Here is a 23819-nt window from a genome sequence, read left to right as displayed (position 1 = left end):
CCACGACTGCCTTCGAATGGATCAATGGAATGGAGACATGAAGAGGGCAACCGCGGCAGAGCCGTTGATACAGTAACAGAGTGGCGACACTCCCTGTTATATCAATCGCTCTGAACCACGGTGGATCCAAATTAGGCCTACTGTTACTGCCAGCAAACGACCCAGCACAACTGAAAGCCCTGTTAACCCCCCCTCTCCCCCCCGCCGCCACTCTCTCTCTCCCCCTCCCTTCACACACGCACACAGCAGCAGGCAGGTCACTAACTTACACACCCTCTCCACTACTGTCTTATTATTAGCCGTTAGCCGCAGCTAGCGGTTAAAAGCCGACGTTATAACTTTAACAACGTTATCAGGCAGGTGGACAAACGTCCTCTTTTGCCCGGACACGTCCACTTTTCACGTCCTGGCCGGCGTGTCCGCGACGCGTCCGTTTTTTTTTTTTTTTAAATGAAATCATGAATAGCCTATGTCTGGTGTTGATTGGTCTGCATGGGATCGTGGACCCTGACAGATGCGGCCCGACACCCGGACCCGGCGCGTTAATTCTCGGTACCGGCCTGTAGGAGCCCATAGCCTACAGATCCATGAGGAGCTCAGAGGAACAGACAAGCAGCCTCCTGCTGCAGCACAGTGAAGAGGCAGGTGTGTGTGTGTGTCTGTCTGTCTGTCTGTGAGAGAGAGAGAGAGAGAGAGAGAGAGAGAACACAGTAAAATACCCCCCCTCCCTCCCCAGATAGGAAAGACTGTAAAGAGTAAAGTAAACAGTGAAAAGTCTGTGCGCGCTCCCGTGCCGGTGGCTTCGCTGGTTGCTGTAGTTACGCGCAGCGGCCGTCGCGTCACTGGCCGTTCTCATTAATCCTGCCCTATGATCCTTTAAATAAACCACGTTTTTTGTTGAAACTGGACATTTGTTTGGACATTATGTTTTTCCCATCCGCGTACACCACAACCCATGGTGCAACAGTGGCCCTTTGATTAGTATAATTTGAAGTTTGATTTGATACTTTTATTTGTTTGACAATCGGCTGCTTCAAATATCTTTGGTTTGATTCACTTGCGTACATTGAAAAAAAGAAAAAAAAAACTTCCGGCTATGTCCGGAAGTGACGTTTTTGTGGGCGTCCCTCGGTTGCCGTGGTGACGTGACCAAACGGGAAGAGAGTCGAGCAGCGGGAAACAAACAGCTCGGGTCTCCTGGCTGCCAGGAACAACAAAGAGTCTGAGCAAAGATATTCAATAGATGTTTATAAACCGTCTTTGGTCTGAGTAAAATGTCTGAGGTGGAGTTTCTGAGAGGATTTGTTACCGAGAGACTCGCCGCCGCCTCCCAGGAAATCTTAGCGGCCGTGGACAGAGTCGTAGCCGGATACGAGGCGGAGGCTTCGGGCTTCAGACAGGAGATCGAGCGGCAGAGGAACCTGCTGGATGTTCTCCTGCAGCCTCGAGTCGTCCTCAACAAAACCGGTTGGTGATTCAGTTTTACATCATTTCACCTCAAAGTTGTGGTTTGTAGAGAAAGAGGACACGTTGTACTACATTTATCTTCTAACTTTTATGTGGCTATCAACAATTGTACAACAGCCTAGGGAGTTACAAAATCTAAGAAGGTCTTTTAGTTGAGGCGACTTACTCTGTAAATTGACGTAGCTATTATCGACTAGCAAGTAGTATCTTTTTTTATTTGAATTTATTCCCATAGTCCTGTTTTTGGAGGAGCCATCGCCAAAACCAACAGCTTAAGGTTATTTTCCCCACACGTTCTGTTGCTCTGTGATTAATTTGAAGATGTAAAACAGTTCAGATGTTGAATCGTGTCTTCATCACACACAAACTTAAAGTTTAGGAATATTTATAGTCGTACATTATTGGAGTATTGCAATTCAGGATTTAACCACTGCTAACCTGCAAACTAGTCACCTTTTTTTTAAATTTTTTTTTATGTCAACCAGGGTAGTAGAAATGAATGAAGAGGGTTTTAGTTTTGTAACTTGTCACCTTTTTCACTACTCCAGAGTTGGTAGGTCTGCACTGGTAACCTTACAACAGGACATGTTGGAAACAAACAAGTTCTACAAAAGGGTAACAATGGTATTTTCTTTGTTTTTTGTTTTTTGAGAAACGGCTGTTTGTCAAAAAACAAAGAAAAGTCCCCCCCAAAAAACATCAGAAGCGACACTGGGAACGGCCGCGATGCAACGCAACGTCTCTGGTACAATTATGTTCCTGTTTTGACTTTTGTTAACACTAATGGAGGTGACCATTGGGGTTCATAGAGACACCAGTTATATGAGTGACAGTATGAAGACACTGTTGTTCATGATGTGTTTAATTGTTTCTGCAGGTGATCAGCACCTGTTGAAGATTGAAGCAGAGGATCCTCCTGAGTTGACCTCTAGTCTGGATCAGGAGAACCCAGAGAGTCTACATCTTAAAGAAGAAGAGGAGGAACGATCGACCACTCTTGAACTTCCCCTCACTTCTCTTCATGTGAAGAGTGAGGAGGAGGAGGAGAAACCTCAGTCCCTACAACCTCATCAAAGACAAACTGAGGCTGAGCCTCCATCCAGCAGCTCAGCTGAACAGATAGAGGCCGATGGAGACGACTGTGGAGGATCTGAACCAGCCAGGAACTCAGATCAACCTGAAGACCTTCAACCAGATACAGATGATGAGGTCTCAGAGTCGTCCTCTGAGACTGAAGACAGTGATGACTGGAGAGAAACCAGAGCACCTGAGTCAGGTTTGAACAGTGAAGCTGTTCATGTAAATGATGAAGAATGTGACACTGGTAAGAAGTCTCACCGCTGCTCAGAGTGTGGGAAAACTTTTAATGCACCCTCGGTGTTGAAGAGACACATGAGGATCCATACAGGAGAGAAACCATTTAACTGTGCTACCTGTGGTAAAACATTTAGTCAAAGCGGTACTCTTAAAGAACATATGAGAGTCCATACAGGAGAGAAACCATTTGAGTGTGCTACCTGTGGTAAAACATTTAGTCAAAGCGGTACTCTTAAAGAACACATGAGAGTCCATACAGGAGAGAAACCATTTGAGTGTGCTACCTGTGGGAAACAATTTAGTGAAAGAGGTTCTCTTCATAGACACATGAGAGTCCATACAGGAGAGAAACCATTTGACTGTCCTACCTGTGGTAAAACATTTAGTCAAAGAGGTAATCTTAAAGAACACATGAGAGTCCATACAGGAGAGAAACCATTTGACTGTCCTACCTGTGGTAAAACATTTAGTCGTAATCGTACTCTTAAAGAACACATGAGAGTCCATACAGGAGAGAAACCATTTGAGTGTGCTACCTGTGGTAAAACATTTAGTCATAATCGTACTCTTAAAGAACACATGAGAGTCCATACAGGAGAGAAACCATTTGAGTGTGCTACCTGTGGGAAACAATTTAGTGAAAGAGGTTCTCTTCATAGACACATGAGACGCCATACAGAGGAGAAACCATTTGAATGTCCTACCGGTGGGAAACATTTTAGACATTCAGGGACTTTTAATGTGCACTTGAGACTACACACAGGAGAAACCATTTAGTTGCGCTATTTGTGGGAAAGGATTTACCCAGAAGATAGGTCTTTTGGTTCACACAAAAGTCCATTCAAAAGTGAAGCCATTTGGTTGCAGTGTTTGTGGGGAAACATTTATGGAGCTGGAGAATTTGGCGACACACTTGAAATCCCATAAAGGAGGGAAACTTCAGTTGTTGTCTTGAGCAGCACATGAAAGTCCATACAGAAGTGAAACCATTTTCTTGTAGTGTGTGTGGAGTACATGTAAGGCAGTAGGTAGAGTTAAGACACCTTAAATCATTTAGTTGCAGTTTTGTGATGAGACATTTTGTCAACAGGAAGATCTTTACGTGTTCACAAGAATCCATGAAGGAGAGTAAACGTACAGTTTAAGTTTTTTTGTTGCCGTCAATTCTCTGATGTTTCTGGCAAGAAGAGACGTATGAGTGTATGTAAACTCAGGACTGTTACTGAGGGCAGCAGCAGTGTGTGTGAGGCTGCAGTTATTGAACTGTAACAGCTCATCACAACACAGTGAAAATTACATTCGCATGTGAAATATTTCGTTAAAGTTTATGATTTTGAAATTGTTCATAAAATTAATACTACAAATAAATGACAGCAGTAAGTGAGTCTGCAGAGTTGTTGGTTGAGCTGAACTGTAACAGCTCATTCCAACACAATAAAAATGTCATTGTTTTTATCAAAGTGTCGCAAATTCTGTAAAAATCTCTTTCTGGTATTGTTGTACTTGGTGGAAACATCTTTTGTTTTCTGTTTGTTAATAAAGAAATTGAGTTTCCATTCATTTTCTCTGCAGTTTTGGGTTTAATGTCTGAAGGAGCTGTATGTAAGAATGTGGCCCAAACTGTTTCTGCAGTCAAATTCAATACAGCAGTGTGTGGCAGTGGCTCTGACACAATTTACGCATGGTGAATCCATCTCATTTGTCAGTGTTACAGTGCAGTAAATAATGAGTTGTGTATAGTTGTAATGAAAATCAATTATGAATGAAATGTGGCCTAACCTGCTTGTTTAAAATGTCAAGATGCCAAAAATAAAGTGACTGACCTGACTTGATATAAAGCCAAGCCGCTTATTAGGGCCACGGGCCATCGCACCAGGCACTGTTCCTGGCGCTCGTTTAAATGTTTATAAACACACACAGCTAAATCAGACTGACACAGGATGCAGCTCATAACATGTGTCAAGTCAGTCACACACACACACACACAGACTCTAGAACCAGCTTCATGTGATTACAGTTACAGACACATCAAAACACACAGATAACATACAAATGCGCGCTTACTTCATGTGATTACACACACACACAGTTAACCTAATGTGATTACAGCTCCTCCATATCAGTGCTTATTGAAAGATGATCATGTGTCTGTCTGATCAGCTCTGTCTTGACCTTAAGATCGTGGGTTTGATTCCCATGTTGACAGAGATGGCAAAACCGGCCGCAGCCCCGTGGGCCTTTCAAAATTTCCCCAGAGGAAATTTTCTAGTTGTTGTTGTTGTTGTAGTAGTTATGATGTTTAGAAAACATAAGAGACAGGCAGAGCTGAATGTGAGAACACGTATTGGACCACATACATTTAATAATTGTATAAGGAATTTATGATATTACGTTTAATGTTATTATTTTGTTTGATATTTTCAATGTAGGATTTATTCATTACTTTTTTAACAAAAGATTTTCAATATTTTGTGGGTTTTTTCTTTTAAAGATATGCTAACCACTAATCATAAAATGAGCAAAAACTTGAACCATCAGTCGAAGAAAAGAAGTGAAGTGTTTAGAGTTTAAACAATGACTAACAGTGTTGGTTTCAACCTTTGAAACCGCATTTGTTTTTGTTTTTTAATTGATGAATAAACACATACTTAGATTAAACTAGAGAATGCATTTCCTTAAGGAAATACGGGTGAATGCTGAAAGCTGAATAAATTGTTGAAACAATGCTGAATTAAGTGAAGAAATTACTGAAGCAACTTTGAAAAGATGAAACAATATCTGAGGAGTAAAACTAAAACATGTAAGAAGGAGGCTGTATGAAATGGTTGGAAATGACTTGAATTGTTGAAGGTTAGTATGAAGAAACTGAACGTCTGAAGTCGACTCAAATACAGTATTTAAAACTGACAGCTTGAAAACATTGTTGAACCATTACTGATATAGATGAAGCTATATCTGAAGAGTAAAAGTAGAACAATATATTACAGGGTTCCTACACATTTGAAATGTCCAAATTCCATACTTTTCCAGACCCTAATTTCCAGACTTCTCGTTAAAATATTCATATTATTTGTGATATTTGAGTAAATAGATGTGCATAATATAAAAAAAGCATGCAATTTATCATTTATTTTCATTATTCAGAATGTGTATGCCATTATGTAGCCAAATAATTTCCTGGAGATTGTAGCTATAGGTACAATAGCGCATACAAAATAATTAACCCAAATAACTTCAGATGAGACCAAACCCAGAGAAGTATTAAGAAAAATAGATTTCCATATAATGGTTTCCATTTTCCATACTTTTCCAGACCTGGAAATGTATAAAATCAAATTCCATACTTTTCCATACTTTCCATACTTGCGTAGGAACCCTGATATTAGTAGTTACAATCCGTTAAAAGGGAAGAACAAGAATAACGACAGCAGCAGCAGCTTCTGAACCAAAGTTTTATTCTTTCAGTCACACACACACCAGTAAACACATTAAACAAACAGCTTTTGTTCTGTACAGCAGCTTTTTTTTTTCTCAAAGTCAAAAAACAGAAGGAGAAACCGGAGGTAAAAGTAGCAAACGTAAGGCACTGAATCTCTACGAAGTCTGGAGTCGATCACTAAGGAAGAGAAACGTGAAACCAGCAGCGACGACACAAACAAACAAATAAAAAACATTAACCCAATAACACACACATACAGACAGACACACACACGGTTTGTGCTGCTGTCGTCCGATAGCAGCAGTTCGACTCTTAAAGCTGTTTCTCTGATCAGATCTCATCTGATCCAAGTTGGTTTGTTTCAAGCTCGCAGCGCTAACGTCCTCAGAGGGAGAAGCGAAACTTGGCAGATACTTTTTTTGAAGTTTTTTATATTTTTTTAACATACACGTGTATTTGTTAACATGGCTGCTGCGTTCGATGGACGCCGGGAAATCCGAAACTTCATTTACTTTTAAAGGAGAAGTTCAACATTGTGCTGTACTATGTTGATCTATGTGAAATCTTTAAGCAGAAAAAAAAATTCCCCCCAAAAAATGTCCAAAATTTTCCTTTAAAAGAAAAATTATGTCAAATTTAAGCACATTTTTTTATTTTTTAAGATGTTATGAACAGTTTTTAATGAACATTTTTCGCAGTTTTGGGGCCAAAATGACATGGTCGGTGGTTTTATGGATGTGCTGTGTTCGGTAGACACCAGAAAATCCAAAACTTTATTTACTTTTAAAGGAAAAGTTCAACATTGTGCTGTACTATGTTGATCTATGTGAAATCTTTAAGCAGAAAAAAAATTCCCCCCCAAAAAATGTCAAAAATGTTCCAAATTTACGCATATTTTTTATTTTTGAAGATGTTATGAACAGTTTTTAATGAACATTTTTCGCAGTTTTTGCGTCAAAATGACATGGTTGGTGCTTTCATGGACGTGCTGCGTTCGATGGACGCCAGAAAATCCGAAACTTCATTTATTTTTTAAAGGAAAACTTCAACATTTAAAGGGAATAGTTGTGAGTGAGGAAAATGGTTATGTCATACATCCTAAACCTGCAACATGTTAGCTTAGCATAAAGAGAGAAGAACCCCTTGATATGTGCGAAATCTTTAAGTAGAAAATACATTCCCCTGAAAAATCCTCCTTTAAAATTGAAATTATGTCAAATTTTAGCAATTTTTTAATTTTTTAAGATGTTATGAACAGTTTTTCATGAACATTTTTCGCATTTTTTGGGCCAAAATGACATGGTTGGTGCGTTCTAAGGACGCCAGAAAATTCGAAACTTCATTTATTTTTAAAGGAAAACTTCAACATTTAAAGGAATTAGTTTGATTTCTGGTTTTGATATGTGTGAAAGCAGAAAAAACACTTCCCCCCAAAAATGTCAAAAACTTTCCTTTCAAACTAAAATGTCAAATTTTAGCATTTTTTTTGGATTTTTGAAGATGATATGAACTTTTTTTTTGTTTGATTTTCACAGTTTTTGGCCAAAATGACTTCAAATCAATAGATAGGCGATGAAGATAATCAATAATCACTGCAGCTCACACATACACACACCCATAAGTTATTTAAATCCATGTGTCCGACGTGTAAACTCGGACGCGCCGACAATAGCGAGCTGATCGATAGCGAGCTGATCATGAGATCGATAGTGTTTTTTTGTTTTTTTTTACTGACGCAGAATCTGAACGAAGAGTTTAGAGATTGTAATTTTTTTCTCCACTTCAGAATAAAGCGGAGAAGACGACGACGACGACGAGATGATTGACGGAGACGACCGATCGACCAATCGGATCGTATCGGATCTCCAGGTAGCGACGAGAACAAAAACCACAAAAAAAAAAAAAAGAAAGAAAAAAAGTGCGATTAAGAACGAACGAAAAGACAAAAAAAAGGAAAAAAAGAAAAAAACAATCTGAGTGTCCTCTCCTCTGATTGGCCGACGGCTTCACCAGCCGCCCCGCCCCCTGTGGGAGGAGGAGACGAACTGCTGGGTGTGGTAGTGGTGGTTGTTACCATGGTGATAGCCCACCCCCCTCCCGCCCCGGCTGCCCCCCCGACCCCCCCTCCCCCCGCGGTACGGCCGCCGCGGCCCCCGCTGCTGCTGCTGCTGCTGCTGCTGGTGGTGGCCGTGGATCGCCGGTTTGAATCCCTCCATCTCCTGCCAGTCGTCCTCGGTGCTGCAGCCGACGGACAGAACCTCCGTCGCCATGGGCAACGCCGCCAGGTGGCCGCCGCCGCCGCCGCCGCCGCCGCCCTTCGGCTCCGGAGCGCCGAGCGGCACGAACGGCTGGTTGGCGTTGAACGTCTTCTGGTGCAGCCGGTGGTAGCCGTGGTTACCGTGGTTGCCGTGGTTACTGTCGCCGCCGCCGCCACCGTACGGTAGCGGAGAGCCGGGGCCGCTGTTGCTGTGCTTCGTGGTCACCATGGAGACGTCAGGGGAGTCGCAGTTGGAAACCAGGGCGACCTGAGACGGAGACGCAGGTTTAATAACACTAGAGTATTACAGTATTACTATTAGTGTTAGTACTACTGCTGGAGTATTACTCTTAGAACTACAAGTATCATTCATACTAAAACTACAATATTATTAGTATTACTACTACTAGTACTACTTCTACTACCATTACTGCTATAACTACTAACTTAGTAGTATTGCTATTATCCCTACTACATGTGCTACTACTACTACTACTACTACTACTACTGCAGTATTACTACTACTGTAGTTTTACTACTACTGCTGTATTACTATTACTGCTACAACATTATTAGTGCTGCTACTACTGCATTATTACTACAACTACAATATTATTAGTGTTACTACAACTACTACTACTGCTGCTACTATTACTATTGCAGTATTATTAGTGTTACTACTGCAGTTACTAGTGTAAAACAACTACTACAATCACTACATTGTATTACTATGTTACGGACTACAGCTGCTCCTAAAATACTGCAGTACTTCTAGTACTGTTACACTTACTATTACTACTACTACACCACACCCTGTAGTAATCCTGCTACTTTACTTTACTAAGGTGTAAATACCACCATTAATATTAGTACTGTGTTAGTACTATCTGTATTTCTGCTTGTGTATTGTGTCGTACTATCGGCCTGTTGTTGAGTGGGGGGTCGACCAGCAGCACAGCTTTGGTCTCTCCCTGCGTCTTCTTCATCCCTGATGGAAAAAAATAAAAATAAATACTGAGTTATTAACCTCTGGCGCCATCTGGTGGCAAAAACACAAACCACCTCAGAGTTTAAAGCGATAGTTCACCCAAAATTGAAATTTCACTCATTATCTACTCCCCCTCATGTGGACTAAGGGCTGGGAGAAGTTTCAGAGTCCTCCGTGGCTTCTCTGAGTTACAGGGGGTCTCGGCGTAGCAGTGCATGTCCATACGACGGTTGCAAATGGATACCAACTGTCTTCGTAACAAAAAGACACACCAAAAAACATCCAAATACCTCCATGCTGCTCGTATGTAATGTCCGTCTTGTATTGAAGCCCCAAAATGCGTAATTGTCCCGAAAAAAATTATATAAATCTATATTTCAAGCTTGTTTGTAGCGGAAGTTTCTCAAAGCTCCTCTTTGACAACCCGGGAAGAGAAGCTTCCATTACAAACAAGCATGAAATATAGACTTATTTAATTTTTTTCGGGACAATTTCGCATTACGGGGCTTCAATACAAGACAGACATTACATACGAGCAGCATGGAGGTATTTGGATGTTTTTTGGTGTGTCTTTTTGTTACGAAGACAGTTGGTATCCATTTGCAACCGTCATATGGACATGCACTGCTACGCCGAGACCCCCTGTAACTCAGAGAAGCCACGGAGGACTCTGAAACTTCTCCCAGCCCTTAGTCGAAACATGAGGGTGAGTAGATAATGAGTGAGATGAAATTTCAATTTTGGGTGAACTATCCCTTTAAAGAACTCCATTACCCAGAAACCCTTTGTTCAGCCCGTTAATAACTCATATATGATATAAAAATAAAGATTATAATGTGACAGACGTACCGTAGCTGTTCTGGACCAACATCGTCCTGTTGTTGTTAGCGTTAGCCACGTTAGCAGCAGCAGCAGGAACCTCCAGGGGACCAGGGACTCGCCCGGCTCCGTGCCCCGACATCGAGTCTCCGTTGTGGGGCTGCAGCTGCTCCATCAGCCCCTGACTCGCCTGGAGCTCCTCAGGGCCGGAGGAGGAGGAGGACTGGTACCCCAGGGAGGAGGAGGGGGAAGGGTGGGGGTGGGGGTAGGGGGGCATGGAGGAGGCGGGAGGGTACATCTGCCCCTGCCCCTGGTGGTGGGGGTGGGAGGGGTGGGAGTGGTGGTGATACCCCTGAGAGGACGGCGGAGGCAGAGCGGAGTACGGAGGAGGAGGAGGAGTGGGGTACGGCACCGGGTAGCTGGAGCTCCGGGGTGGGTGGGGGGGCATCTGGGGCATCTGGTGCTGCTGCTGCTGCTGCTGCTGTTGCCATGGCAGCGAGGGGGAGGGCATCCTGTGAGACGGCGGCTGAGAGACGGCGTAGCCCCCCCCCTGGGCATAGGAGGGCTCGGCGGGCAGCGGCTGTTGGAGGTGGAGGTGCTGGTGCTCGTACTGGGGGTAGGGGGGGGGGTAGTGCTGCTCCTGGTGGGGGGGGGCGGGGGGGTTGGAGGAGGAGGAGGAGGAGGAGGGAGGAGGGAGGATGGGGGTGGGGGAGGAGGGGCGGGAGGGCATCCTGGTCTGGTGCATTGTGAAGGTTTGTTGGAGGGGGAGGAGGTAGAGGTAGGGGGGGAAAAAGGGGTTGGAGTAGGCCTGAAGGGGAGGGGGGGGGGGTATGATCAATACAACGACCAATACAACCAATCAGACTTTAATTTAAGACCACTTTTTTCTAGAATTCTTAAACTTTTATATTACTATTATTTTTTCTACTTTCTAGAAAAAGTGGTAAAATTCTCCAAAAAGCTTCTTCTTTTTACCAGTTTGTTGTAAAAAAAAAAAAAAAAAAAAAAGCATTTGGGAGAATTTTTCCACTTCTTCTAACGTTAATGTTTTATTTTATTATTTTTTTTAGAAATCATTACCATTTTCTTTATTAAGAAATGTTACCTTCTAAAATTTAAATTTCTTCTAGAATTTTTAGAAAACGTTTTTAAATTTTACCACTTTTTCTAGAATTTATTTCTGAGAAACCTTACGACTTTTTTTTTTTTTTCTAATAGAAATTTTTCTAGTTTCTCCGAGATTTTTTAAGAACTTTTTCTTGAGAAATTTTTCCATATTTTGGAGAAATGTTACCACTTTTATCTAGAATATTTTTTAAGAAATTTGAAACAATTTTTTGTAAATTTTTACCACTTTTTTCTATAAATGTTTTTGGAGAAATCGTACCACTTTTCCAGAAATTTCTCTACAATATTTATAAAACTTCCTGTGACTCACCTTCACGCCCAGGTTGAAGAAAAACCTCAGGATGTTCACATCTGCAGAGGAAAAACGAAACAGAAAACCCATCAGTCTGACAGGAAGTAGAATGAACATGTTGCTCTCCAGAGCCAGAGATACTGATGAGTATTGATTGATCACATATCAAAGGACACTGAATTGAGCAGGTTTCACTTGATAATTCAAAATAAAACCTTGAAAAAAATGATTTTTTTCTGCTCCAACTGCTTCTAAATATTTCTCTGTGTCAGTTAATTTAAATAAATAAAGTTTTTTTTATTGAATATGAAGCTAAGCCCCACCCACCCTGAGGCAGGTCGTCTCCTGCTTTGCTGGAGGAGAACGGGGGAGTCGGCGCCGCGTCTCCCTTCTCCCCGAGCGGGAAGCCGGGGTAGAGCGGGTCCTGGTAGAGCTGGGAGAGCTTCTGGAGGGGGACGGCTCCCGGGACGGACTGGGGGGGAGGAGTGGGGGGGTGTGCAGACTGGGGGAGGAGAGGAAGGGGAACGAGGTGGTGAGCCGGGGACTCGGACTGAGGCGGAGGCGGTGGGGTTTCTGTTTGGGTCTGGTGGGTCGGGGGGAAGGGATGGGAGGGGTGAGGAAGGTGAGGGAGGTGGGGGACGGGGGGAGGCTGAGCCGGGTCAGGGGGGAGGGTGTGGGGGAGGGAGGACTGGACCTGGACCATCTCAGACTGGCACTGGGAGGAGAACTGGACCTGATGGAGGGAGGGGGTCTGGGTCTGTGGAGGGGGGAGGGGCACTGGAGGCTCTGGGACCTGGTTCTGGCTGTGGAGACTCTGAGGCGTCGTCATGGTTACTCCAGAGCTCAGAGCAGGACCTAAAGGAGACGAGAGACGAGAAAAGAGACGACCAATCAGATCAGATCAGAGAGACAGGAGAGGGAACTGGACTAAAAAGGCTCAGGGGTCTCATTCATCAAAACGGTAAAACTGCTTTTAAAGGGACAACGAGGAGTTTCTCCATCGGCAGAACGAAAAATTCCGCTACAATAAAAAAGTCTCATATTAATGTGGATGAATCTCCGCTACCCACACTTGTTAATGGGCCCATTTTAGATAAATATATGGTTTTGTCTCTATCGTTATTTTGTTATTAGTGGTAAATGGAAATGCTGGGCGAGCCGACCAGCGTTTCTTTACTTTCGGTTTCGTGGCGAGTCATGAGAATAACGCCGCCGAATCGCCGTTTATGGTTGGAACTACGACGATATGTGATCGTCTTCGAACCTCTGACTTTAATTCTTGATGAATGAAAACATGAGTCTGTCTTGTGCCGGTCAAAGAATTTCACGGTGCGCGGAGGCTCATAAATGTAGTGTGAAAAACGCTTCGCTTTTCCAAAACTCCTCGTTGTCCCTTTAAATGTTCACGTACGGCGAAAAGCCAAAAATGGCGTTCACCCAAAATATTTACACCCTTTTCAGATCCATCAAACTGTGTGTACGTACAGCTCTCCGCAATTTCCATTGATAAATCACAACGTGAACACGCCCAATGTCCCGCCCTCTACACGCCCAAACACAACCATATATGGTCAATGCAAATCAGCACCTGCAGTCAAAATCCCATACTTTTTCCAGTCTTCTCAGTTTAAAAAATTTAATAATTTGTGACATTTCAGTAATTAGATGCGTATCATGTAAATAAATTACACAATTAATCATTTGTTTTCATTATTCTAAAATTTGTATGCCATTATATCACAAAATATTTTCCAGGAGATTGTAGTTAATAGCGCGTACAAAATAATTAAACCCAAATAACTTTACATAAGACCAAACCCAGATATAGATAAATATATTTCCATACAATAGTTTCCATTGTCAATACATTTCCAGGCCTGGAAATGTATAAAATCAGGAAATTTGTAGAGTGACGTCAGAGGAAGACGGTGAAGACAACGGACAGAGAGCAGCGAAAGAAGCAGGAATTTCTCTTAAAGTGAGATACGCGGTAATATCGGACAATGAATCGGTCAGAAAAATGATCTTGCATTGAAATAAAATACAATGAAAACAAAAAACTCCCAAATCTGAATAAAATGGAGCAGAAAGAAGAATATAAAGAAGATATTTTTAGTGTGAGAAAAAAAAATCCATTACTTTGTCAAACTTTTTGGGTGTTGTTAAGTTTCCAACACTTTTCCAAACTTGGAAAATGACTTTTTTTTTTTTCAAATTCCATGACTTTTCCAGGGTTTCCTCCAATCTAACCCAAACCCTGATCGACTTTCTATCGAGGAAAAAGTTATTTTGTGATAAATATTGCAAAGTCTGACTCACCTGGAGGAGCATGATGGAGAGAGGAGGTGGAGGAGGAGGAGGAGGTGGGAGGACTGGGGGAGTGACAGAGAGTGGGGGAGGAGCGGGGGAGAGAGGAGGGAGGGAGGAAGCCCTGAGCAGCGACGGCAGAGGGGGCGATGGGAGCGATGAAGGTGGGAGGAGGCACCGAGGAGGGAGGAGGAGGAGAGGGAGAGGGTTTAGGAGGAGGAAGTGAGGAGGAGGAGGAGAGGGGAGGAATAGGTGAAGAGGAGGAGAGGGTGGGAGGAGCAGGGGGTGAGGACGACGCAGCAGGTGGGAGAACGGGGGTGAGGAAGGAGACGGAGGGGACGGAGGAGGGAGGAAGAGGAGGAGGAGCAGCAGCAGGAGCAGGAGGAGGAGGAGACGAAGCTCCAGCTGCTAAAGCATAAGAGGGTGTGTTTGTTTTAGGTGTCGGGGCGGCTGGGAGGGAGGAGGAGGAGGAGGAGGAGGAGAAGGAGGAGGAGGAGAAGGAGGAGGAGGAGGAGGAGGAGGAGGTGGGGGGAGGAGCAGTAGTCTGAGCAGCAGGAGCAGTAGTGGTTGTGGAGGAGGAGAAGGAGGAGGAGGAGGAGGAGCGTGGTTCTCCAGCAGAGGGCGACGGCGCTCTGACGTCTTCTACTGGACTCTTCTGTAGAGAGAGAGAGAGAAAAGAGATGGGAGAAAGAGAGAAAGAGGGGAGAGAGGTATGAATTAATGACTTTATTTATTTAAAACAGGGACAATGCACAAAAAACATTAATCTTGTAAAACAAGAAGAGATGCTTTGAGCCAGGTTATAGCAACAATTGCTAGTTTCCGCCTGTTAGTCCCTGGGCAGGTAAAGTGGGAACAGATACAGTATTAAAATCGTTGCAATTGATAGCTTTCAGTGACGTCACTTCCCAGGGACCTGGCGGTCAAAAGCAACATTCCAAAATGGCCCCGCAATGGACTTTCTATGGACAAACAACCGAGTAATGACTTAAATCATCTGCCAGCAGCCGAGAAAGAAAGATATAAAAACAGCTTTGAAGTTTTGGGCACTTGTGACCCATATTCAACACCAGCTGCTGTATACGAGCTGTTTAAAATGACCAGTTCCCTGCCGAAGCTCGAGTTGGGCGATGTTTACATTTTTACCTGGTGGAGAATCCATCATCCTCCACCGCTTGCAACCAATATTTCCGGTGTTATGGTTCAACTGGTTTCTGATTAAAAGCCCCATTTTGTAGTTTTTTGATCTTAAAATAATGTTTCTGAACTCGTTGAAGTGGTAGAAATGTACCTGTAACTTTCCTGTGTGGGAACACCGTCCTGGTACCGCAGCTCCGCTGAGCTCCACAGTCTGAGCTCCAGCCCACTGAGCCCAGGCTCCCTGCTCCTCTCACCCACAAACCAGAGCCCTTAGCTGGGCTGCACGGTGACCAGCTGCCCCCCCTTTACCCCCCGGAACTTTGCTACGCACCGCTACCGACGGCAACGATGACGGCGGTCCGATAGCAGCGGGACCGGCGGCGGCGGCGGCGATGGTAACCCGGCGGGACCGCCCGCCACCGGACACGGCAACAGCACCGCCCGCGGCGGCAGCGACACGGTAACGGGGGTCGGGACCGACCGCGGCGCGGCGAGGACGATGTTGTTATTGTATTTTCAGAGTGTTTTCCATTAGTTCGTAACTTTAACATGACAGGCTTTGTCATACTGTGCAGTGTTGTGCAGAGTGAGAGTAGTGTGGCGCTGACTGTCTGTAGATTGCCTGAACAGGTTCACTCACAGAAGCATATTCGCTGCAGTAACATGTGAACTGCGGCTTGATTTGTGAATTTGTGACAAATCTGCGGACGGAAGTGCAGCACAGCTGTTGTTCGGTACGGTAACCAGTTAAATCAGACACCAGTTGGGCCATAACACCGGTATTTTTGAAGCAGCAGGGAGCAGTGTGTGTTTTTCTGCCTTGTCCTAAGCCGCAGACAGCGGGGAAGTGGATTGTTTTGACCGCCAGGGGGGCGTTCCATACGGGCCGTGACGTCACATGAAAGCTATCAATTGGACATAAGTGACAAAATAACCATAATATTTTAAAAGTCGACAGAATGCACCAATAAAAGCAGGGAACAGGAGCGCCAAATCAGGAAGTGCACAATAGGGACTAACAGCACATACACTATAAAGAAACAAAGAGAGAGAGAGAAAGAAAAAAGAGAGAGGGGAGAGAGAGAAGGAAAAAGAAAGAGAGAAAGAAAGAAAGGAAAGAGAGAGGGGAGAGAGAAAAAAGAGAGAGTGGAGAAAGAGAGGGGACAGAGAGGTATAAAGAAAGAAAGAAAGAGAAAAAAGAGAGGAGAGAGAGAGAAAGAAAAAGAGAGAGGGGAGAAAGAGAGAGGGGAGGGAAAGAAATAAAAGAGGGGTAAAATAAGAGAAAGAAAACAGGGGAGAGAGGTATAAAGAAGGAAGTAAAGAAAGAAAGAAAGAAAGAAAGAAAGAAAGAAAGAAAGAAAGAAAGAAAGGGGAGAGAAATAAAAAAAGAGAGCGAGGAAAAGAAAAAGAGAGAGACAGAAAGAAAAAAGAGGGGAGAGAGAGAAAGAAAAAGAAAGAGAGAAAGAAAGAAAAAGAGAGAGTGGAGAAAGAGAGAGGGGAGGGAAAGAAATAAAAGAGGGGTAAAATAAGAGAAAGAAAACAGGGGAGAGAGGTATAAAGAAGGAAGTAAAGAAAGAAAGAAAGAAAGAAAGGGGAGAGAAATAAAAAAAGAGAGCGAGGAAAAGAAAAAGAGAGAGAGAAAGAAAAAAGAGAGGGGAGAGAGAGAAAGAAAAAAGAGAGGGGAGAGAGAGGAAAAGAAAAAGAGGTAAAATAAGAGAGAGAGAGAGAGAAACAGGAAGTCAGCTGCCGTTGCCGTGACAACGCGCCTCCATCACATCACATCAGGAACACATCTGGACAGGGACTCACCGTCTTGCTCCTCTGCGGCCTCCTCTTCTCTCCTCCCTTCCTCCTCCCTCCGTCGCCCTGAGCCGCCGTCTGAGCCTGAGGCGCCGTGACGACATCACACAGTTAAAAACCACTTCCTGTTTGTCGGCGATGATGATGTCATCACAGGCGTGATGATGTCAGAGTGATGACTCACCCCCAGGGCGGGGAAGCTCTCCTCGTCCCGCAGCTCGATCTCCACCAGCGCCAGCGCCATGTTCCTGTCCTCCTCCTCGCGGGCCAGTCGCTCCTTCTCCTTCTCCTTCTCCGACGCGCCGAAGTCCGAGCCCAGCGAGCTCACCGACTTCCTGCAACGCAACGGCCTTTCAAAATAAGAGCACTGACGGGAGGGAGGGAGGAAGAAAAGGAAGGAGGTGGAGGTCGTTTTAGCTCCGTGTTTGGTCTCCTCCTCCTTCTCCAGCTGATAAAAGCTGCTTTTTCTTCTTTTTACCACTAATCAATCACATTTTTGGCGCCGTGAAGTCGCTCAAATGTGCAAATTTTGTGCCGTTTTCATCTTCCATAGTTAATCAGCCTCATTAATTGTGACCTGATCCAGCAAAATGAGTCGCAGTGACCCAAATTTCAAAATTGAGATTTTGGTATCAATGGAAAGAGGAGAAAATAAGCTTTAAAATGATACCCAATACCCAATCAAAGTCATACATTGGATAATTTTTAAGATATGGCGATTTTAATTATGGTCTTCCACTCACTGCTTTCGATTGAAAACCTGAGAAAAATGCGTTCAAACAATTTAGAACGTCTCTGATTCAAAGCCTTCCGTGAATCTGGCGTCTGTTCCTTACCATGTGATTACACGTGCCTTGTAGAGGCAACATTCAATGACCCTCGGAAAGCAGAATGTATCTATTCAGATGCTGTTTACAGCTCGTCTCTATCATAAACGGTTCAGAAGATATTTCATGTTTAGTAAAACATCTGCAAGCGTTAGCATGCTACGTTCGGTTTAGCATCGATGCTAACGCTCGGTTTAGCATCGCTGCTACCGCTCAGCTGAGCATCTGGCCCCGTACTACGTGATTACACGTGGCTACCCTTGTTGTCATAAATGCACCATTCAAGGACCCTCGGAAAGCGGAGAATCTGACGATTCAGATGCAGTTTACAGCTCGTCCCTATCAGGTTCAGAAGTTATTTAGCCTAATGTTGTGCTCCTCCCTAGAGGGTTAAAAGTTGTAAGTCAACTTTAATCGTCATTTACGTGCCTTTCCTCAATTATCTGGACAATGAAACTTTGGGAGATTGTTTTTGAATGTCATTTCTTTGAAATTAGCAAAAAAAAATTTTTTTGAGTTTTTATTGATTTTCCACGTTATCAGCTGATTATCTAAAAATAGAACGTTGCGACTTCCGACTCATTTCGCCAGAGCGGGTCACAATTGTTTTAAAGTTTTATTACTTTATTTGTAGCTTTTTGTTGTATTCACCACTTTATTTTCCCATGATCCATTGCGTCACACCACCCCGGAAGTCGGTTGTTTACGTAGCAACAGCTAGCGGCTAACGTAGCAACCGGACATCCACAACTCTTGCAATTGGCTTTATGGTCGTTACAGGCTCCATTCATAAAATCTTTAACTTTCCTTGAGTTGTTTGTGCATCCAACAACAGCACATGTCGTACCGGAGGACATTCTATGAACTTGTAATAATAATAAAAACACTTCTAAGACAGACTGCTAGGCTAGCTCCATTCTGCTTGAAGTGAGACAGAAGTGCGAAACCGACTTGTCGGTGAATTGAGTGTCATGGCGACGCCCAGCGGCGTTCTACGGAAAGTGGTGAATATGACATCTACATTAGGGTTGGGTATCGTTTGAAATTGAACGATTCCGATTCCTATTCCGATTCCGATTCTTTTAAAAATGGAGGTTAAAAAAGTCTGCATGGTCTAAAATGAGGGAGAACCTGAGTTATTTTTCCCACAGAATTAGACTCTATTTGTGGTGCTGGCAGATAGGGGTCTTAAATGTATGAAGGTATAGCCTACATTATATCAAATGAATATTACATAAAATTACTTCACAATAGGGTTGTTCGGTATACCGGTACTAGAGTGGTACCGGGGTACTGACGCATTTAAAACGGTACCATACTGCGCTTAGATGGGACCGGTACTTTCATTTTGCGCCGCCGGCAGCGGTGATGTCGCCACGTGAAGTCGCCGCATTGTAATTTGAGCCGCGGCGAGTGAGCGAGTCACAAACAAAGCAAGGTGCTTTTTTTTTTTTTTACCGTCACAGCGCCACCTGTCCACGTGCCTGTGTTTGTGTGTGTGTGTGTGTGTGTGTGTGTGTGTATCTCTGTGTGTGAGAGAGAGACGGCCGCCACAGACTCGTTAATTAATGCAAACACTACTGGTTGATAAGTTTTGTTTTTACCGCGGATCACCACTGGCATGCTCTCTCTCTCTCTCTCTCTGTGTGAGTGAGTGAGTGAACACAGAGAAAGAGCGCTACATGGAGATGAATTTACAGAACGATATTGCGTTGATGGGGGGGGGGGGGGGGGGGGGGGAAACATGAACGTCTGTGTTTCATTCTATAAACTACTGATAACAATTTCTCCCAAAAATTACAACTGGTCAAAATAACCAAAAAAGATGCAGTGTTTTCAGACCTCAAATAATGCAAAGAAAACAAGTTGATATTCATTTTTAAACAGACCACTAATGTTTTAATTTAGGAAGAGTTCAGATTAATATAGATGGAATTTTAATCCTGCAGCAGCAGTGACTGTTTACTGATTTACTGATTATTTACTGATGCATATGTTATAGTTCTAAGATTTTCTATTAAAATAAAGCCAATAATGACATTTTTTGTGTTCTCTTCTTATTTGGAAAAGTACCGAAAAGTATCGAAAAACATGTTGGTACCGATACCGGTACCAACATGTTGGTATTGTGAAAACACTACTTCACAATAACAAAATATTTGGTAAATATTTAATATTTTTAGGTTACAGTTTGTGTCAAATAACAAGTCACAAAGTGACTTTACCCCTTTAAGTGTTTTCACTTTCAGCCAACTTTTTCATTGTTTTTTTTGTTTTTTTTCCCAACTGTGGATCACTTCAGCCAGCCTCTTCTCTGCACCAACAACAATCCTTTCTCTCGCGGATGCTCATGTTTTGACACGTGCTCATTTTATTCTGGTGCAAAATGATTCCACCAGCCGTTCTGTATAAAACATACGAACAGAACACGGAATGCGGAGCATCGTTGTTCCGCCGTTAAACCGGCAGCGGAGGAGGTCGCCACGGAGCCGACTGGACGTCTCTGTGAGGGAGAGCCCCATGTAAACAAGCAACACCAGCGTAATGAGGGGTAGGAAATATAACGGGATCTCTGTTTTAAACGGGCTTCAGTGAGTAGGAGAGGAGGGAGAGTTCACAGACACGTCCGCTGTCGATGTGTGTGTGACAGAGAGAGAGCAGCTAAAGGAGGGGCTGAGTGAATAGGTGCGCTGTGCGCAGCTCTGCGAGGAAATAAGATGTTACACGCCGGCAAAAAAAGAAAATCAATATGTGTCGGCCTGCTTAATGTCACGGTTTGTGGGTGGTCTGTGCAGGCATAACTTTACTGTTTTACTGGCGGTCGGACTCGGCGGTCAGCGTGAATGAAAATTGCTAAAGCATCGTTTTGAGGAATCGAAAATAAAACTTCTGAACGATTCCGATTGAATCGAAACCTTAGAACCGGTTCCATCCGATTCTCGATTCTCAGGACCCAACCCTAATCTACATACTGTTCTATTATATTTCTTTTCATTTGTAAATACTTTTTCTAAATTTACGTATTTAGTTTTTTTTTTTTACCCAAATAGTTTTTCTTGTTTATTTCGGAGAAAAAAAAGTTACTCCGACTTCGCCAAGAATCAGTTGTCTGACATCACACCAGTAAAACATCAATTAAAACGCATTTAAATGCCAAAATACATTAAAACTGTCCTTTTTTAAATAGTTTTTGTGTCCTTTGTGATGTTTTAATACCTCAGCTACGTGAAGTTTGTTTCAGTCCAGCTTTTATTTTGAAATCTCCCACAACACACACTCTCTGACCTGGTGGTCTTGGCTCCTCCCGGCTCCTCTACGGTGGCCTGCGGGGGCCACGAGTGCTGCTTCAACATGCGCCCACTGGAGCCCGGCGCCGTTGCCTGGGAAACAGAGGACGAAGAGGAGGAGGAGGAGATGGATGATGGGATGGATTTCCCCCGACCTCGGCCTCGACCGCGCTCCCACGAGTCTGAGGGAGAGAGAGAGACGCGGGATTTGGTTCAACAATGACACACAGGGAGTCTGATGTGTGTGTGTGTGTGTGTGTGTGTGTGTGTGTGTGTGTGTGTGTGTGTGTGTGTGTGTGTTTAAATGTGTGTGTGTGTGTGTGTGTGTGTGTCTGTGTGTGTGTTTAAAGGGATAGTTCAACATTTTGGCAAATTGGCCCATTGCCATAATCCCTATAGTCATAGCAGTAGGTTCGTTACCTTTAATTGTCGGTGCAAGCTATTTTTAGAACGGTGGAGCAGAGCCGTGAGCTGCTCAGAGCTACGCTACGGAGGCTAATGGGATTTCTTGGTTTCCACTCATCAAACTCATCAAATACACAATCCAACAACTCCACAACGCTCTGGTGGACAAGTTGTGACCTGCACATTCACCACACTATGAGATAATAACACAACGTTACCAGACAGAGTTGTTTTAGAGGTAAATTCATGCAAAACCGCTGATGCGCGTTGCGTTCAGGGACAGTTTTTCATCAAGCAGACTCTGTATTTACCCTGTATTTACCTCGAAAACGGCTCAATTTCGTAACGTTCCATTATTATCTCATAGCGTGGTGAATGTGCAGGTCACAACTTGTCCACGACAGCCTTTTGGAGTTGCTGGATTGTGTATTTGATGAGTTTGATGAGGGAAACCAAGAAATCCCATCAGCCTCTGTAGTGTAGCTTGGAGCAGCTTGCGGCTCTGCTCCGCCGTTCTAAAAATAGCTTGCACCAACAATTAAAGGTAACAAACCTACTGCTATGACTATAGGGATTATGGCAATGGGCCAATTTGCCAAAATGTTGAACTATCCCTTTAAATGTGTTTAAATGTGTGTGTGTGTTGAGGAGCGTTTGTTTCCTCCACCTCCTCCTCCGTAGCCGTTGCTCAGCCTCTTCTCCTTGTTGACCACGGTGCTCCAGCTGTTCTCGTCACCGGGGGGACGGAGACTCCACAGAGGGACCAGTCTACACACACACACACACACACACACACACACACACACACAGGCTGTTAGTGTGTCACATGATTAACTACACCTGCTCAGTGTGTGTGTGTGTGTGTGTGTCACCTGGGTCCCAGTCCGTCTATATGAACCAACACTTTGCTGTTGTTGTCAGACGCCACCTCTTTGATGGTGGCGTTGAACCTCCGACCATCGATACGCACCTACACACACACACACACACACACACAATGTTAATATGCATTTGAGGACTGTTTCAAGTCTACACACACACACACACACACACACACACACACACACACACACACACACACAGACACACTCTCACCCTGCAGCTGTCTCCTGCAGCGTACTGCATCCCAGCAGCGATGGAGTAATCCATCTTCTGTTGAGCTGGAACAACGAAACAAAGATCCAACATCACTAATCATTCATTCATTTATAGTAATAAGTATAATATAGTATAATTTATAGTGTTTTTTTTGTTTTTTTTAAACTATGTTGAGCTTTAATTAATAGTAATAGTAATTAATATAATATTCAGAGAGAGAGGAAACGTGGAGACAGAGAGGAGGAAGGACATGGATGAGCTACACAACGCCTCGATGCTTTGTTTAAGACAAAGAGACAATTATTATACCGTAACTATTTTTTATCTTTCACTGTCTCTTCTTTACAACATTCACATTCACATTCACAGACTTCCAGAATGAAGTCATAGTTTTACAAGAAAAAGTCATAACATTACGAGTAGGGATGTGAACATGTACACGTGTAAACGTTTAAACGGAATGAAACGTTAAACGATACATGCAATTTTTTATACATATATATTTTTATACATTGACCCGGATATAAGACGGTATTTTTTCTGTCGAAAAAAGTCTGAAAAAGACGGGTCGTCTTACATTCGGACCAACCCTAGCGTGTACACGTTTAAACGGAAAGCACTGCACCGTTTACACATGTACATCTTTTCGTACATGTTCACATCTCTAATTACAAGACAAAGTGATGAAGTGTTGTGAGAATCAGGCCGTGTCCCTTTAAGAGACTGAGGAGGTCATGTTGTGTTTACTGTGCAGCCTGAGCTGAGACTGACAACGTAGCAGGTTATCTGTGATGATTTCATGTAAAAGAAAGTTCATTCAAGCTCCAAGTCCAAACCAGTGAGGACACTGAGTTTCTACAAGTCAGAATATTTCAACTTGTTGTTTTAGAAGAGGAGAGTTGTTAAAACGAGGCCGTGGAGCGTTTGGTGAAGTTGAACTTTCAGTATCGGTTTCACAAACAAGGAGACACTTCTTCATCAGCACCACATTGTGTCTGTCTGTGTGTGTGTGTGTGTGTGTGTGTGTGTGTGTCTGTTACCTCTCTTCGTCTTGTGCCAGATGTCGTACTCGACGTTTCTGAACAGAGTCGGGTTCAGTGAACGCCTCACTCTGCCAGGAAGCGGCCGGCCGCGACCACGACCCTGAAACACACACACACACACGTCATTACTACTGATCTGTTGGGCCGGTGAACTGAGCTCTGTGTGTGTGTGTGTGTGTGTGTGTGTGTGTGTGTGTGTGTGTGT

General features: G+C 43.7%; 1 protein-coding gene and 1 pseudogene across 1 annotated transcript in view; one reads left to right on the top strand and one right to left on the bottom strand.

Moving 5' to 3' along the window:
- The first annotated feature begins 1274 nt into the window (after positions 1–1274).
- Positions 1275–3739, top strand: LOC146968705 (uncharacterized; annotated as a pseudogene).
- Positions 3740–6222: 2483 nt separating this feature from the next.
- Positions 6223–23819, bottom strand: part of otud4 (OTU deubiquitinase 4) — a 29388-nt gene continuing 11791 nt past the window's right edge. The window contains exons 9-21 of the mRNA XM_085760408.1: positions 23612–23714; positions 22569–22633; positions 22346–22443; positions 22141–22241; positions 21067–21250; positions 17139–17289; positions 16964–17038; positions 14027–14669; positions 12035–12562; positions 11726–11766; positions 10318–11095; positions 9398–9468; positions 6223–8748 (exon numbers count right to left, since the gene is read on the bottom strand). Of these exons, the coding sequence (XP_085616534.1) occupies positions 8230–8748; positions 9398–9468; positions 10318–11095; positions 11726–11766; positions 12035–12562; positions 14027–14669; positions 16964–17038; positions 17139–17289; positions 21067–21250; positions 22141–22241; positions 22346–22443; positions 22569–22633; positions 23612–23714 (3357 nt within the window). The 3' untranslated portion in view covers positions 6223–8229. The remainder of the gene's footprint in view (positions 8749–9397; positions 9469–10317; positions 11096–11725; positions 11767–12034; positions 12563–14026; positions 14670–16963; positions 17039–17138; positions 17290–21066; positions 21251–22140; positions 22242–22345; positions 22444–22568; positions 22634–23611; positions 23715–23819) is intronic.

This window comes from Trachurus japonicus, chromosome 18, assembly GCF_045865225.1.
Source record: "Trachurus japonicus isolate A0001 chromosome 18, Traja_1.0".
NCBI classification, from domain to species: domain Eukaryota; kingdom Metazoa; phylum Chordata; class Actinopteri; order Carangiformes; family Carangidae; genus Trachurus; species Trachurus japonicus.
Note: the sequence above shows the minus strand (reverse complement) of the source record. Positions and strands in the feature narration are given on the sequence as shown.